The following is a 15726-nucleotide window of genomic DNA, read 5'->3' on the forward strand; positions in this document are numbered from 1 at the left end:
GTTATTGTCCAGACCCCCCATGGTTGCAATTCTTTATCCTTGCCATCTCTGTAAACTGCATTATTTAGTTAAGAAGATGTAATTCTATTCCCCTCACACAATCTGCGAGACTCCAGGCTGACCGAAAGCAGCCGCACGTAAGTGAGTTTGCACATATAACGGCTTAGTGTGTTTAAGTTATACATTCCAGATTCCAAATCCAGATGAAAGGACTCCCCTGATCTTACACAAGAAGGGATTAGTTTGGTTGCACTCAAGAGTCTGATACATATTACTATTATTGGCGATTAATTCCTTAGATTTATGTAAATCCTTTGTTTATCATGTATCCATATGGCAAACCGCAAAGATAATACACGTGCATTGTTTCGATACCAAACCAGATGTAGATTTATCTGAACTGCGCAATTGGCATCAAAACATAAATCGTCACAAAAAGGAGAAAAAAAAAGGGTTTAAACGCTTAACAAAACCATTTGCATTTGATTTAGTTCACATGTAAATGAATCATTTAGCTCTTTGAGGAGCTGTTACACACTGCTGTACTGTTTGCTGTTGTGCAGCTTGATTTCATGCTCATCATCTCAGCAATTCAGCGTGGTGTTTTTATCGAGCCGGTAAACAAAATGATCATTAACCAGCAATGCAAGGAAAGCGTTTTGTCTTGGTAAAATATTATACCAGGTGAGACTGCGTGTCTTGACAGGTCGCCATTTTCGAGCCACTAATTTGCTCTCTTTGTGGCAGTGGCAACTCCCAGCACAGCAGTAGAACAATTATATCCAGGTGCAAGGATTTGATTCAACAAATTTCTAGGTGGATCATTCCAGCTTGCCCCCCCCCTCCACTCCCTCTTTGCCGCGTTGTCTGTCTTCTGGGCCAGCTTAGAACAGATGCCCTTGACAAATCTACAGCCCTCACATGTGACTGAAGACCTTGACAAAAAGCTGAAACACTTCCAGAAACTTGAAAGTCATGAACCATGTTGTATGCTACAATAATTGGAATGGCAGCAACTGGAAACATTCCCCTGAATATTCCAGAAGATAATGGGACATGCTAATGAGCATGGAATCAAGCCAATCAAAAAATTAGAAGAGAAAGAGACAGGGGTGGAGATGGGAAGGTGCCCAAAAGAAGAAAAAAAAATGGAGTGGAGTGGATCATGTGGGGTGGGTGGGCCGCATGTATGTGGTCTGTCTTCTTGGAACAGCAGCGCTGCAGAGTGCGGGGTAGCCCCGTACAGTCCTCCTGTCAAAACTGATGCACATTTGAGGGAAGTATGATTTGGGAGCTCGCACCTGGCAGACTGAGAGATTTCATGCCATGCCAAAGCACTCAAGCAATGCCAAGCTTAACTCGGAGCTTAATTCTCTGGTCGCCACACGCAAAACATGACGGAGGGCCTGTAAATATACACACACTTGCTAGTGTGATTGTTTTTTTTTTTTTTAAAGAAACCGTGTCTCAGAAATGTTGTAAATAAAAAAAAGTTTGGTCGAATGTACTGATTCATTTGAGTGTATTACAAATAACAATAGAATTTAGAATAGAAATTTATACCCGACTGTCTGTCTGTTTTGACCTGTATGTATAATTAAACTAAAAGGTAGCTTCTTGGTAATTTCCTAATATACATTAAGTCTTAAAGCGTGATTCCCTTTTTGATGATCATCGCTACTTTAAGAGAAGAGTAGAGTCTTATTAAAAATGCTGGACTGCATCTATCTCCTTTCAGCGAACTCTGTCATCAGTGACACACTACATCTCAATCCTGCGGACAGCTGATTGGATTTACTCAAAACTTGGGCTGGAGAAAGTCTCACGCTGAGAGTAAAATTGACTTAGGCCTGTATTCACAGAGAAAGATGAAGGGCATCCAGTCTTATCATCCTCCATCCCATGTCTCCCTGCAGCCCCAATACTTTCCATGTGTTACTCCAACGTGTGCTTGAGAATTTTCTACATGTGATGGGAACATCAAGCCGGGACCCACAGTCAAGGGAGGTAAAAGGAGTTGAATCAGAAGTGCTGCCAAACATTTTATGGCTTTGGAATCCATGGTGGGATTGTTCAGTGGCTGTAAGATCACTATAAGAGATAGATGCCAGAAGGCTGGGGAAACGGTATGAATAGAGATGTAGCTCCATGTTTGCGTGACAAAGTGGGGTAAGATTGGTGAGATTTGGGAAACTCAAAGCATGTTTAGATCATAATATTCATGAAAAAATTATGAATATAACCAAAAGCATTCATTTGAAACGCCACAGTATGCTTATAATTTGCTCAGGCTATTCATTTTTTTTTTTTTTTTTACAATAATGCCACCTTAATATTAAACTGCAATGACGTTCTAAATGCACTATGATTCAGATTAAAAAAGTAACATGGCTCAGACTTACACATCACAAAGATTACCGTTTTATTGCACGTTACACGTGAATTTCATTTGATGAACCTTAACAACGTTTCTGTAACTGTAATGTATAAAAATGCAGACAGTGCAACCAGGGGGCTACCTATAATTTCATTCCCACAGCATCCTCACTGGGGTGCTGGTTCTCAGCCTTCAGCCAGAACACAAGCCTTTATTTGATTTGGGGGAACTCCCCCTCTCTTGTGCCTCCTCTGCTCATGAAGTGTCCCAGTATGGAATGTCTGCATTATTACACCGCTGACAGAGATTGATGCGTCTCCAAACCATCTGCACATGCAACAATCCTCAACTTGAATGAACTTAATTGCAGAAGAAGAGAGAAAGAGAAGAAAAACAAAACACTTTTAATTAAGAGTTTAAAATGACAAAGAATGATGGTTTGACTTTGGTCGTCTCTGTTTGAAACATATGTTTGGATGGAAAAAAAAGAACGTTTTGTAATGGATGTTTGATATTCTCGTCAAACGCCATCAGCAAAAGCGTCAGGGGTGAGTGATTTATTGAACGCCGCACGTGGCCATGAGGTCGGGTGGTCGCAGAAGCAGCTGAAAGCCACCGAGTGATGTAACTTTGAAATTATTTACGAGTCGACCACATATCGTCAGTCAGACTCTCAAATCTACGCCTCCCAGAAATAGACATGCAAATAATCCTAAATGGTCCTCCGTAGCGTTATATATAAATCATATATCTTATACTACAATGTGTATGTCAAAACATTAGACATATCTAAGTTGATTTTTAAGAAGAAGGCTTAGTCAAAAACAGCCTCCCTATATATTAATACAACTCTTGTAATTCACATAAGCAGGTGTGTGATATGTTGTCAAAGGCTCAGAGAACAAAGGCTGCGGTGCACTTGGCAAAGAATCGACCCGTAACCCAGAGGGATAAAGTGTTCAAACCTTACAGTACGTCACAGTTTTGTTGAACAAGGCCAGGGATCAAAACACAAATCCCCCCCCCACTCCCTTTGGTTATAATTAACTTGCAGTGCTTGATGCTAATACTATTTTAGAGATATGTTACTAAGGACCCTAATCCTGATTCAATCTCTCTGTGTGTGTAAAGCACGAAGAGGAGAAAAGAAGAGGGTGGCTTCTTGTGTTTACTCTTCACGTGTTGTATTATAAGTGCAAAACCTAATATCACAGGGTGTTATGACCTGAATATATTAAGGGAAACAGGAGGAGAGGAAGGTTCCGTTCATGAAGCACCAGCAGGCAAAGTACAAGACTGATGAGATTGTGTGGCTAGAACCAGCAAATTATTTGTTTATTAAACTTGAAACCCAAATTATTATCGCAAAGCCTAAATGAAGAAAACTACAAGCTCCAAAACATGAAAATCGGATGTTTCACTCTGATTTAACACCTCAGTCGATCACTTTTTAACATGAATAAATCACACGAATCAAAACATAAACAAAGCCAGTGGTGCAGTGACAGAGTTTCAACAGTGAGTCTCAATTACAGATTCTGGTTTTTAAGCATAACCCAATTATTTCCTGAAAAGAAAATACAAACAACTGGAGGAAGAATTTTTAACAGATATTTTAAATTGATTTGCAGACATAGCTGCTTTCAAACAATCACGCCGCTCGCCATTAGGTAGCAACATGCCACCATTTATCTGCTTGAGGACGGGGTCTGCAGATGTCTGAGAAGCGATGACAGATGGATACTTACGTCGCATAAGTTTGGAAACAACCTTTAGCAAAAAGTTCAGCCGGATGCTCTTTTTAAGGACTTATCAACACTTGTCCATTAGACACAAACCACTGCTGCGCGTGGCTTTATACCAAATAGCTGAGTGTGGATGCAGTGCAGGGGGCTGTCACATGTTCCCAAAAAAACAAGCAGTTGCATACAAGTTGCGTGTCACTTAAACACTAGTCCTGCTATTTGCTATGAGTAAACAGACAGATTATTCACAGTGGATTGAAACCATAATTATATATTAATAACTGATGGTTAGAATTGCAGCATTAATATACTGCTGTCTTGCTGTAGAAGATCCATCTTGCAACGCGTGCAAAGTTTCAATATTTATTTTTAAGTTGCTATCAAGTTGCCACTAAGACATAAACCAGCAGTGCAACAGAACTTGTAGAAGGCATACATTGATGTTCTGATGTGGTTTTAATTCATAATGCTGCTTTCCTTTGAGCTCCAGAAACACCTTCATCTAGATTTCAGTCTTCATTCCTACAATTCTTGGAAAGTTTAGATGTTATTTGTCGGTTAAAGCCTCGCTGTTTTTCAGAACTTGATCTTGTGGAGAGACTTGACCTTTTGTGAGTGCTAACATTTTATTTGCCCTTTCAGTGGAGCACAGAGGTTTTAGAGACCTCAGTAAAGCAGAACTCTACATAGAGTTCAAGCTCTGCCTTATTAGACAAACAGCATCTCACACTGAGTTACCTTTTACAACAAATTCATATTTCAGAGAAACTCAGAATGATTCGTCGTAGACAAACACAGAACAACATTTTCTTACACATATTGTAATAAAAAAAGTCTTTATTGATGCAATATTATTCAAACACATTCCACATTCCCCTACGAATTGTTTCCATATGCAGACATTAAATATCATGTCAGGTCCCACACAGTGACCCAACCTCAACCAAGACATAATCCTCTGACATGGTGAGCATTCAAATCAACTCAAACCCTCAAACACACAACTGATACAGGTGCTGTCTACACGCAGTCATGAAAATGTATCTTAGTTTGGGATATTTTATTTTTCATTAAGCAAACATTAAAATCATGGCATCTCAGCGCCAAATATTTTCCAAAAGAAAGTGTCACGTGTGAGGTTTTTTGGCCAGTTGTAGTATAATTTCCATTGCAGGTGGAAACATCAATTAGTGATTAATTGAAGAGGGTGGAAAAATAATAAACGGCAAACACCTGGACCGAGCAAATTTGGGCCAATCATTATCAATCAAACCATGAGTGAGAAACGAGCAATTGTAATTAATGGGATACGCACGCCTTATAATGTCATGTAAACGCATGACGTTTCATTTAGGAATTATTATCAGCAAACACACTGAATGATCACAGTTGAAACCGTCAGACGGTTGGTCACTCAGGTAGCGTAGATGGATTTCTTGTCTGCCAGGATGTCTACATGAAGTGATACACTATCCATGCTGGCAAATGTAACCGAGCTGCACCATTACAAACCCGAAAATGTCTTTTTTTCAGCTCCGTTACACCTTGAGTCATCAAAATGTAAGCAAACGTAGCATCAGGAAATACCTTTTAGCTTGGGGTGTTTGGTTTATGTTTGACATTTTACAGAATAGCCCTTTACTCAACCTCCTCACTTATTAGTATGTTAGCACATTATGTATTATTAACCTGCATGTTTACAAGAAACCGAGCAGTCACGGGCTGTATTACCTCCCAGCGTCTCACCTCTGTGCACTTTCAACTTAGCGGCGTGGCCTGAAATTAATTCAAAACCCCTGGCATGTATTTAATATTGCTAGAGAGGTGCTTTCACACACTTTCTTCACATCCCTGTCAAAGGAGCACAGAGGTCACCGCAGCTCCTGGAAGTGACGTGACCCTGTTACATCACACGCTGCCATCTATTCACACCTAAACCACGTCGAGTCACTGAGTCTGCTGTGAGATAAGGAGTCAAAGACATAAAATCGAACTGCGAGATATGAACAGGAGCAGCTGCTGCGCACAGGCCGGAGCGTGTGTTGTAAAAATGTTGAGCAGGATCTAGCAGCCTACATTACGAATTTACACATTTAACATGTCATTTTGACAGTCCACTGCTCATATACCAAGTGAAGTTCCATGTTGCTGGCTGTCTCTGTAATGAGTCATATTCCTCCTAAATCTATCCTCTGGCAACATTAGGTAGCTAATATTCTTTGCCTGCTAGAGTTCAACACACATAGACAAACACGTTCGGCTTCCAGATCTTTCTTGGCTCCCATCACCAGTCAAGTTGCATTTCCACTCGCGTCCTGCTGATGCAGCTGGTCAAAGAAATGTCTACGCCAAGCGCACTGTTATGATGATACCTCACAAGCCACGTTTTGTTTGCCAAATTCTACTTTTAATCATTCTCTTTCTGAGATACCAGTATAATTATAAATGAATGCGCTGCAGAGAGGTGGAACATATCATCAGTCGGTACAATTCAACAGCTTCTCTTGTTAAAATGCAATGAGGTTGATCCCTTCTGCGTAGAAAGACGTCACAATGGTTTGTTGACATTTCTATCCTTCGGCATGCATCCATTGAGTCGTAACATTTTACTGTAGGATTTCAGCTTTTGGCTCAATGACAGTGTTATTCTTTTCAGTAAATGCTTCAATAATAAGAAATGGAAAATATCTACAAATGCGCACACTAACATGACAAACAGCCTGAGTGTGAACTCTACTGATGGAGAGATGATGATGGATGTTCTTCCACATTCAGGATCCAACTGAACAACTGAGCCTTAACAATTAACAGGCAACAAACATGTGCAGAAAAGAAAGTGTGGATTTTAACTTAGCAATGAAAGTAGATGCAATTCTGCATGCACGAGCAAGCAAAGAGGGGGAATTATGATTCCAGTTGGTTTCATTGCACACTTTTTTTTTAAGAAAAATGATTTACATTTGAGTAAAAAAAATCAATTCCATTTCTAGTTCAAATATCTGCACTCAGAGCACCTGGCAGGCAGAACAACCTGTATTTATTGCCTCTTGTCCTTCACAATTATTTGAACCTTTTGGGAAGTAGCCCAACAGGAAAACAACAATGAATTTCAGGCAACCCCAAGATAAAGTCACTGTGCAGAGGCTAGCCAGCTCACTACATTTGCTGACATGATTTAATGTCTACAAATACTGCTGGATGTTAAAGTATTCATAAGCTGACTTGGGTTTAAGATTTGTTTTTTATGTGTTTGACTGCGACTGTAATTTGCAGAAGTCATTCTGATCTTTTAATACATCAAGTTTTTGAAGAGACGCATTGTAAACTGCCAAACCTTAACTAACCCAAAACCACCCTGAGGACAGAGTCAAAACTTAAATTAGAAGAAAAACCGTGTTCCCCTGACAAATTTCCAATCAGTTTGGGCAATTCCTGTTTTTGTAGACCTGGTAATGAGTGAGAACAAAGGCTTCTGAAATGCCCAAATCGCAAGCAGTAAGAAATAATTTGGGTCTACTAACAATTTCAAACACCATATGCCACACAGAACACTAGTAAATGGGTTAATTGGGACTCATTGTTAAATTTAAGAGGGCACAAAGCATGCAACAGGATGAACCCCAAACATCAGGTCGCATCAGGCTTAACGTCACTATAGGACTTCATATGGTTTCAGCCTTATTTCCCTCAGGGACACCTCATGATGCACACTGACAAAAAGCATTGCCCTGATGGAATGGATCAGAGGGAATCTGTCAGTCATTATCTTTGTCTGGTCATCCTCATTGCGAAATAAGAAGTCATTATAAGACTCATCAGATAAGCAGATGTCGACAAGCTGCTCTGTAAGCGAGAGGACCTCTCCTATTAAGACACCATATGTATCGCTTTTTTTTTTTACACATAAAAGAAAAATGTGGGCTGATTTCATTCCGGCTAATGAATTTATTAGAGATCCTCTGCATGGTGTACGCCTCTGTAACGAATCAGCTGCACTTGCATGGGCTAAACAAAAGGCTGTGGCTCTATGGTAACACAATTGGAAACACAAGATTGGAAACTGTTGTCACTCTACGTTTCATTGAGGTGTACACAAACTAACAGCTATGTGTGAGTTATTCATGATTCCTAATGATGTGTTCTGTTTGTAAACAGAAGGACATTCTGTATTTCAAATTGAGAGGAAAAAAATGAAAACGTTATTATTTAAATACAAGACAGTGTATATGTGAACACAAATGTAATTCAAAAATAAAAACAGCTCTTTCACTGAATGGGAAGCTGGTTGCAAGGGTTAAATAAAGCGACATGTTGTACCCGGAAGCTCGTCGGTTGCCGCTGGCATTTCCTGGAATTAAACGTCGCTCTGCCTTCCCTCAGCCACTACCACCGGAGTGCCCTTGAGCAAGACACTTCACCACCAAAAACTACACCACAACGGCTCATTGGTGAATCGCGACGTCGCTGCACGTCCCCGCGGCTCACACGCGAGTGTTTCCCCTCTGCAGAGGTTTTACAGCAGCGTCAACCTGTCGCAAAGAGCTAATTGGAGTGGCCTCATTTAGCGACACGTCAAAGGGGACGCGACAACACCGTGTCAGCGCCTCCACAAATCTCCTGCACGGTCTAAACTTAATAGCGTGTCAGAGACCACAACTGATGCAACGGGGGTCACCGTGAGCCTATGTTTCACTATAACGAGCCCTCTCCAAACCCGGCAGAGGGACTGCGGTGGCAAAGCGGAGATTAATGTCCCAATCAGGGATGTGCTTAAGTAAAAAAGAGCTGCGAACGCACGAGCTCCAGTCAGGATTATCATAAGGAAATAATACATTGGAAAAAATAATAATCATTTGGGTGGTTCTTTTTTACGGTAGTTTGACATTGTATTTCTAAAGATGGATAAAGCTTAATTTGGTCGTGGTGGAGTGACCAACTCAAACTACATGTAAGAGCTGTGGTTTGAAAATAATAAAGATTTAAAGAGAGTTTATATAGTTGACCATCATTTAGGTGGCAATCATTTTTTTTAGGATAGTATGATGTTGGAGTGTACGATTTAATTTAAATACAAGCTTAAATATTATGGTGTGCTATTTACACATATTTTAATTAAATAATCATGAAACATATATTTTTCTGTCTTTGGTGATGGCCTTCTTGCTAAGGACGAAATAAAAAATAATAATAACAACAAGTCCAGTCTATTATTCTAAGATTATAAATCATTTTGTGTACAAAAATCAATGTCTGGATTATCTTTGTATGCAAACGTCGACGTTCACTGTGGGGATGGATTGCTCCATTACCCTGGGTCTGGCAATTAAATCCTTCTATGGCTGCAAATACGACAGGGTTTCTTGCAGGCGTTTTGACATGTCTGCATGCCAATAAACTAAAGTGGCCTTGACTTGAATTTGACCTTTTTGTATTAGGACCCTTAAGCTCAGCAGATGGAGGCTGTAGGATACCGTTTTTGCAAGATATTTCCTGACTTGCAATTTGGAGCGTTTTCAGACTTTGGAGCTGTTAGAAATAGATATCACATGTCTCTCCCTCACACACATAAACTTACAGGATCATTTTAGCCGGAAACCTAATAGTTAAGCCAAACTGCAAATGTGTATTAACTTATTGATTTGGTTCTCACTGAGTGACGGCAGCTGGGCATGCATGATCAGACTGCTGAAGGCATGGGCAGCTCATCCACCAAGGGGCACGGATTAGGCGATATAGCTTTCTTCTAATCTTGGACTATAATCCACGTGTCAGTGGCAAAAAGTCTCACCAAAAGTTGCATTAACGAGACATGTAATGTCTAAAAAACAGAAACAGACATAATACATTTGTCTCTGAAGAGAGAGAGCTCTACATGAGATCCATAATGTCATTAAAAAGAAGAAGAACTTAACAATGCAGCCACTTTTGCATTAAAAACAAGCATGTTTGTTCATTTTAAACGTATTCTATTATATAGCTTGCGTGGATTAACTGAGTGTTATTTGCCAAAAACACAAACACAATTCAGATTTGTATACGTGTAAAAGCATGAAGTGGGAGGCTGAACCCCCATTCGGTCTGATATTTGATGCGCAGCTAAACTGCCGAGTGTCTACCTTGGTAACACAAACGTCAGGCTCGGTTTACTGGCCACAAGTGCTGGTGATAAATATTCATGATACTGGCGCCTGCGCTTTCCCCATATCTCAGTGTTTGTCATTTCCAGACTTGAGCGTAAATACATTTAAAGTGGATGTTTTTCCTGTGCTCCTATTTGATCATGGAGTCACTATGAGCTCTGTGGCAGTCTGATAGCACGCGCGCTGCAGCCTGTCGTCGACTCTTCTTCTTTTTTTTTACGAGTATTTTATTTTTGATACCGTGTGTGGGTTCAGTGTAAAGCAGCACAACAGAAGGCTGGAGTGGAAATTAAACAGCACAGTTTACATTCAGTCTTGGCCCCGTTAAAGGAGCAGCGGTTTGGACTAGAAGGGTTACAGCTTCTCTCTTCAGTCAAACATGAGCTGGGGAATAAAAACAGGAGGATGAACTATGAACGGAAGTCCATAATAACCACCAATCCAAACAAAACTCAAATGATCAAAGGGAAGTATCTTTGCATCTATATCAGCCTGGACTCTAAACAGAATTTTCTTTATTTTATATAAATGGTTCTCTCAAGTTCAACTGATGCATAAACTGGTTTAAGGTGGATTCAGCTTCCATATCTACATTTGCCCATCTGGCTTCAGCTTTATATTTAAATATGGCGCATGTGTGGAATACATCGCCAGCCTAGGAACCACATAAGATAGTTTTAACACATCCACTATAAACTGCTGTATTTATATTTCCAGTTACATGTGAACATTTTTCTATAAAGCTGCAAAGTGACTTTCTCAGACGAATTCACTGGGCGTGGAGTGCGTCTTTTCTCCCTATAGCAGTGCGTCAGTGAAGCATCAGCACTGGAACCTAAATAGATAGTGTTAAATAGAGTCGAAAAAGTCATTTTATTACCATCCTTCATTTATCTCCAAATGTAATAGTCCGTGAAAAGAAAATATGAATACATTTCAATACATTTCAGCAAATCATCTAAGATGGTGGATGTTTTTTATTTTTGCTGATATAAACGGGAAAGCTCGCGCGCGCGTCCATGCACACACGCGGGCGCGCGCGCACACACACACTGCTCCTGTGCTGTGGATTGTTTTTTACGATTAAAATTGCTATTTGGTTCTTCTCGGCTATACAGCGGTCCTGACAAAGCTGCAGACTGACATATCGTGGCTCCGTGCACACTGGCAGTGTTAACCATGATCACTGGCGGCTGCTGATGTGATCTCTGCCTAATGGGGCGGTCAAGCAAGCTGCAGCCAGGAACAATGAGGGGGCCACATTGACTCCTCAGCGCCCTAAATCTATGAAATCCGGCAAACGCGGAAAAGAAAATAAATTAGATTTGAAAATTAGATTCCCGAACAATTAAGTAACGCAAACTATCTCGGTTTACACTGAGGAACAACCGCCGTGATTAATCGATTTAATTTGCACATTACTGCAGGGCAAAGTGTTGGATGTTAATTTGGGATAAACAGAAGATGCAGAAGGGGGGAGTGAATTTGCTTATCATTGACTGTCAGGGAAGTTGTGACAGTGCGTTTGAAACACAACCTTTAGCTCTAAATGAAACGTTGCCTTTGACATGCACACACGTGCAAAAGCATGCACACACATACACACACATACACATACACACACACACACACACACACACACACAGAGAGAGAGAGAAAATAAAGAGTTAGAATTATTTGTGCGATAATTCTTTCATCGAACCCGTGCTGAATGCATTATTATGGTGAAAAAAGTCTGCAGCTAATTATTATATTTTGTGAAGCTTATATAAAAGGAACCCATTCGTTCCACACAGCACCCATGTTGAGACCAACCTCACCAATGAAACCAATAACCTCCAACGCAATGCATTATTGTTTGTTTTAATCCTTTAATATAGTACGAAATGTATCCAAACATTTTTTTGTAAACTAAATTTTACATACGAGCGCATTTCTCCATAAATACCGATCATATCTAACATGTTACCGGTCCTTTACATGCGGATAAATATGGAAAATTGAGCTACTTACATGTAATAATACTTCCTTTCAGACAAAGCAATTGACAGAGATTTTATATTTATCACGTACATAAACAGATTGACACGGAATTTCAGGCTTTCACTACACGATTTATCGACATGACATTAAATAACAACAATGATACTGTGCTACTCAAACTGGACCTTGGACGAAAATGTTGCACTGAATAGGCTACAAAAGCACATTAATACTAAGAGTCGGTTAGGTCGACGTGTAGACTGTAGTAATACTGAATAATTCACATTTGGTTCACGACTATAACATTCTTTTCAATGAAGTCTATTCATCGCAATATTCTTAAAACCATCTCATTTTCCATATATCTAGGGACCACATTTTCACAAATTCCCTTAAACTGTGATAGAATTATTTACAAAATAAAATATTACATTTTTTTCCAACTTGGTGAAATCCTTATGTACAAAAATTCAGGCCTCTACCCGGAGATAGCATGCTTTTTGAGATCTCTTCTGAGCAGTCTCTCAGTAAAAATAAGGACTCAAAGGAATATTGAGGGGAAAAAGTTAAACTCGGTGGCTGTCCTCGCCTCCTTTTTGTCCATGCATTCTCTCTCACTGACATTAAGACAGCCTGTAAATGATCCCGTGTTTTCTCAGTCCATGTTTCACTGGCTGACTTTATAAAGTCTTTGATTCCAAGCAGGTTTTTTTTTTTTTTTTATTCTGCAGTCTTTTTTCTATTTCTTTTTTTTTTGTTTGTTCCAAAAATATTTACACGTACCATTCATTGAAATTTGACGACAGCGTGCTGTGGCTGGTTGTGTGGTGAACTGCTGAGGCTGCTGGTGATATGGAGCTGCTGCTCTGGTTCTCTGTGGACGGTGATACTATAGTGGGAGGTGTGGACGACTCGTACCCTGAACTGGCCGCTGGAGATGGCTGCGGTGCTGGATTGGTGGATTCATGGACCTTCAACATTAAGAAAAACGTTATAAAAAAGCATCCTGCATGGGCTGGTTGGTCCCTGCTTTGTATTTTCGCCATAAGAAATGAATCAAAACAAATGTCCCTATTTAACTGTTTTGAACATGTGGGAAAAAACAACCTAAACATTATTATTGTCATTAAGATCATAATCTATTTTTTGGGTTAAAGGAAATTAATAAATTGTCAAGGCAAATTAAATTATGTTTCTCTATTTCTTTAAAAAAAAAATGATGAACCTCCTCTAATATTATTACACAATGTAAATATTTATATTCTCATTTTCAAGCGGCAAAAAAAAAACATATTTAAGATGTGATAAAATGTTGATAAAACAATAATAAAAAAGACATGAATAAGAAAGAAAGGGTTCTTTTACCTTCATGTGTTTTCGGAGGGAGCTGGGGTGTGTGTATGACTTGTCGCACATTTTGCAGAGATAGGGCTTGTCAGACGTGTGGACGTGCATGTGTTTCTTGCGGTCACTGCTGTTTGCAAATCGCCTGTCGCAGCCTTCAAACTCACACTTAAAAGGCTTCTCACCTAAATACAAAAAAAGAATAAATGCAATGTTTAACACCGGATCTCAAAATTACATATTCATTATTGTATATTAAGATTTTTAATGTGTGGAAACAGACTAATGGTGAAGAATTACAAGGCAGCGTCTTTATACTTATATATTTGACTGACAGACAAACTGCTTACACACTGCAAATATATTTGACTAAGCCACTTAAGGGCATGGGCTAATTCATTTTATTCAAATTAAATATGTATCACAAGAAGAACTTTTACCAGAAAATAACAAGACTTTAAAAATAACATTTGAAAAAATGTCTGTTGACAACTGCACTGAATCACATGCCAGTAAGGAGACTCCATCTGCCACATAAAACAACCCAGATCGCATGCATATTTTGAATTGGATATTGTCAACATGGATTTGGCAGTAAAAAAAAGCGGGCAATGAGAGCGGATCTTACCAGTATGAGTCCTTTTGTGAATTTTTAGATTTTCCGAACGAGCAAATACTTTGCCACAGCCGGGGAACGGACACGGAAAGGGCTTTTCTCCGGTGTGTACTCTGATATGATTTACAAGTTTGTATTTGGCTTTGAATGGCTTTCCTTCTCTGGCGCATTCCTCCCAGAAGCAGATGTGGTTGGTCTGCTCTGGTCCCCCCACATGCTCCACCGTCAGATGGGTCACGAGCTCGTGCATCGTGCTAAAAGTTTTGTTGCACGACTTTTTGGGATTCGTCAGCTGCTCCGGCTCGATCCACTTGCAGATGAGCTCTTGCTTGATCGGCTGCCTCATGTATCGAAAGAAGGCCCCAGCTCCGTGGTGCGCGGCCATATTCATGTTCATGGGGCCATAGCCGTGCAGCTGGGTCGACGCGTAGTGGTCGGACCGTGGGCTTGTAACGTGGCCGTACTGGTCGGCCCGTCCGTACATGTCCCCCGAGAAGCCCAGCCGCATCTGGCTGTTGACCACGTTGGAAGACGCATGGCTCGCCGCTTGCTCGTGGAGCCCCGGGAAGAGCAGGTGCCCCGCTGCATCCGAGTGTCCATGTGGCCCTGCGAAACTTCCGGAGGCGAACAAACTGTGCTGCGCCCCGGTGGCGTCCCCGAAACCCCGATTTCTGAAGAGAAAGTCCCTGGTGGAGTTGAAAGCCGCCGTGGAGTAAGAGCCAACGTGGGTCGGGTGGTGGTGGTGTCCCAGGGCGGCTGCCGCGTAGCCGGGCGCCTGGGAGGAAAACGCCGTTTGTCCGGAGCCGATATCGTGGGAGCTGTGGTTTATTTTGAAGGCGCCCATCCCATCCGCGAACGGATTGATCCCCAACGCTACTTCTCTCTCTGTGACTTCGCCTGTTGAGTGATGCCGTGAGGAGCCGAAAGTAGTGACTCCTATGGTGGGATACTGCGGTCCTGCGTCCAAGAGCATCTTCAGTCTAGACTCGCCGAGACGACTGAGAGCAGAAATCAAAAAATCACGCACAGATATTCTTCCTCCCCCTCGCTCTATCTCTTGGACCTCTCTCGTCTGAGCAAACTCTCAAATCCACCGATTTTCTGTTTACTTTTTAGGACGCGAGGAATTCCCCTATACCGCTCATCCGATGCACACGCAGAATCATGTATACATGCAATATTGTCTTTTGCGGTTTATCTTCCTGTGGCGCAACTTTCACCTCCTCAGTCAGGCGGTGAGCTGTAGACTGATAGTCGCAATCATTCCTGCAGATAAATGAATTGAAAAGACAACACAGTCCAGCCCTGATGAATGGGAGAGGAGGGGGGTGGTCACGTGGCCCCGGAGCTGCGCGCTCATTGGCGGAGCCCCTTTCCCCCCAATAACATCCACTCACCAAATAACAATCCACGGTGCAGGGCCCACACTTCTATTGGCCTCTTTGCATCATCAATCCCATATATTGTGAGATTGCTGACTGTGGATTTGGTTAAAAGGCTTAATAACAGCAAAACAAAAGT

General features: G+C 41.0%; 1 protein-coding gene across 1 annotated transcript; it reads right to left on the reverse strand.

Annotated features, from left to right (window-relative positions):
- Positions 1–4984: 4984 nt before the first annotated feature.
- zic1 (zic family member 1 (odd-paired homolog, Drosophila)) lies at positions 4985–15489 on the reverse strand. Its single transcript, XM_068709873.1, has 3 exons — positions 14218–15489; positions 13611–13774; positions 4985–13216 (listed from the first exon to the last, which is right to left on the reverse strand). The coding sequence occupies exons 1-3, from the start codon at positions 15176–15178 to the stop codon at positions 13019–13021; spliced, it is 1323 nt and encodes a 440-aa protein (XP_068565974.1). The 5' UTR covers positions 15179–15489; the 3' UTR covers positions 4985–13018.
- Between the last annotated feature and the right edge of the window lie 237 nt (positions 15490–15726).

The sequence above is a fragment of the Cebidichthys violaceus genome, unplaced genomic scaffold (genome assembly GCF_023349555.1).
Source record: "Cebidichthys violaceus isolate CVI_PGR_0920_01 unplaced genomic scaffold, fCebVio1.0.p SCAF_15, whole genome shotgun sequence".
Classification (NCBI taxonomy): Eukaryota; Metazoa; Chordata; class Actinopteri; order Perciformes; family Stichaeidae; genus Cebidichthys; species Cebidichthys violaceus.

Bases quoted from the DNA above. Each gene is read 5' to 3' on its own strand.
- zic1 (XM_068709873.1), bottom strand. From the start codon at position 15,178: ATGCTCTTGGACGCAGGACCGCAGTATCCCACCATAGGAGTCACTACT. The intron at 13,775-14,217 runs GTAAGATCCGCT...TTTTGTATTTAG, and splicing joins TCACAAAAGGACTCATACTG to GTGAGAAGCCTTTTAAGTGT. The intron at 13,217-13,610 runs GTAAAAGAACCC...TTAATGTTGAAG, and splicing joins CCCTCCGAAAACACATGAAG to GTCCATGAATCCACCAATCC.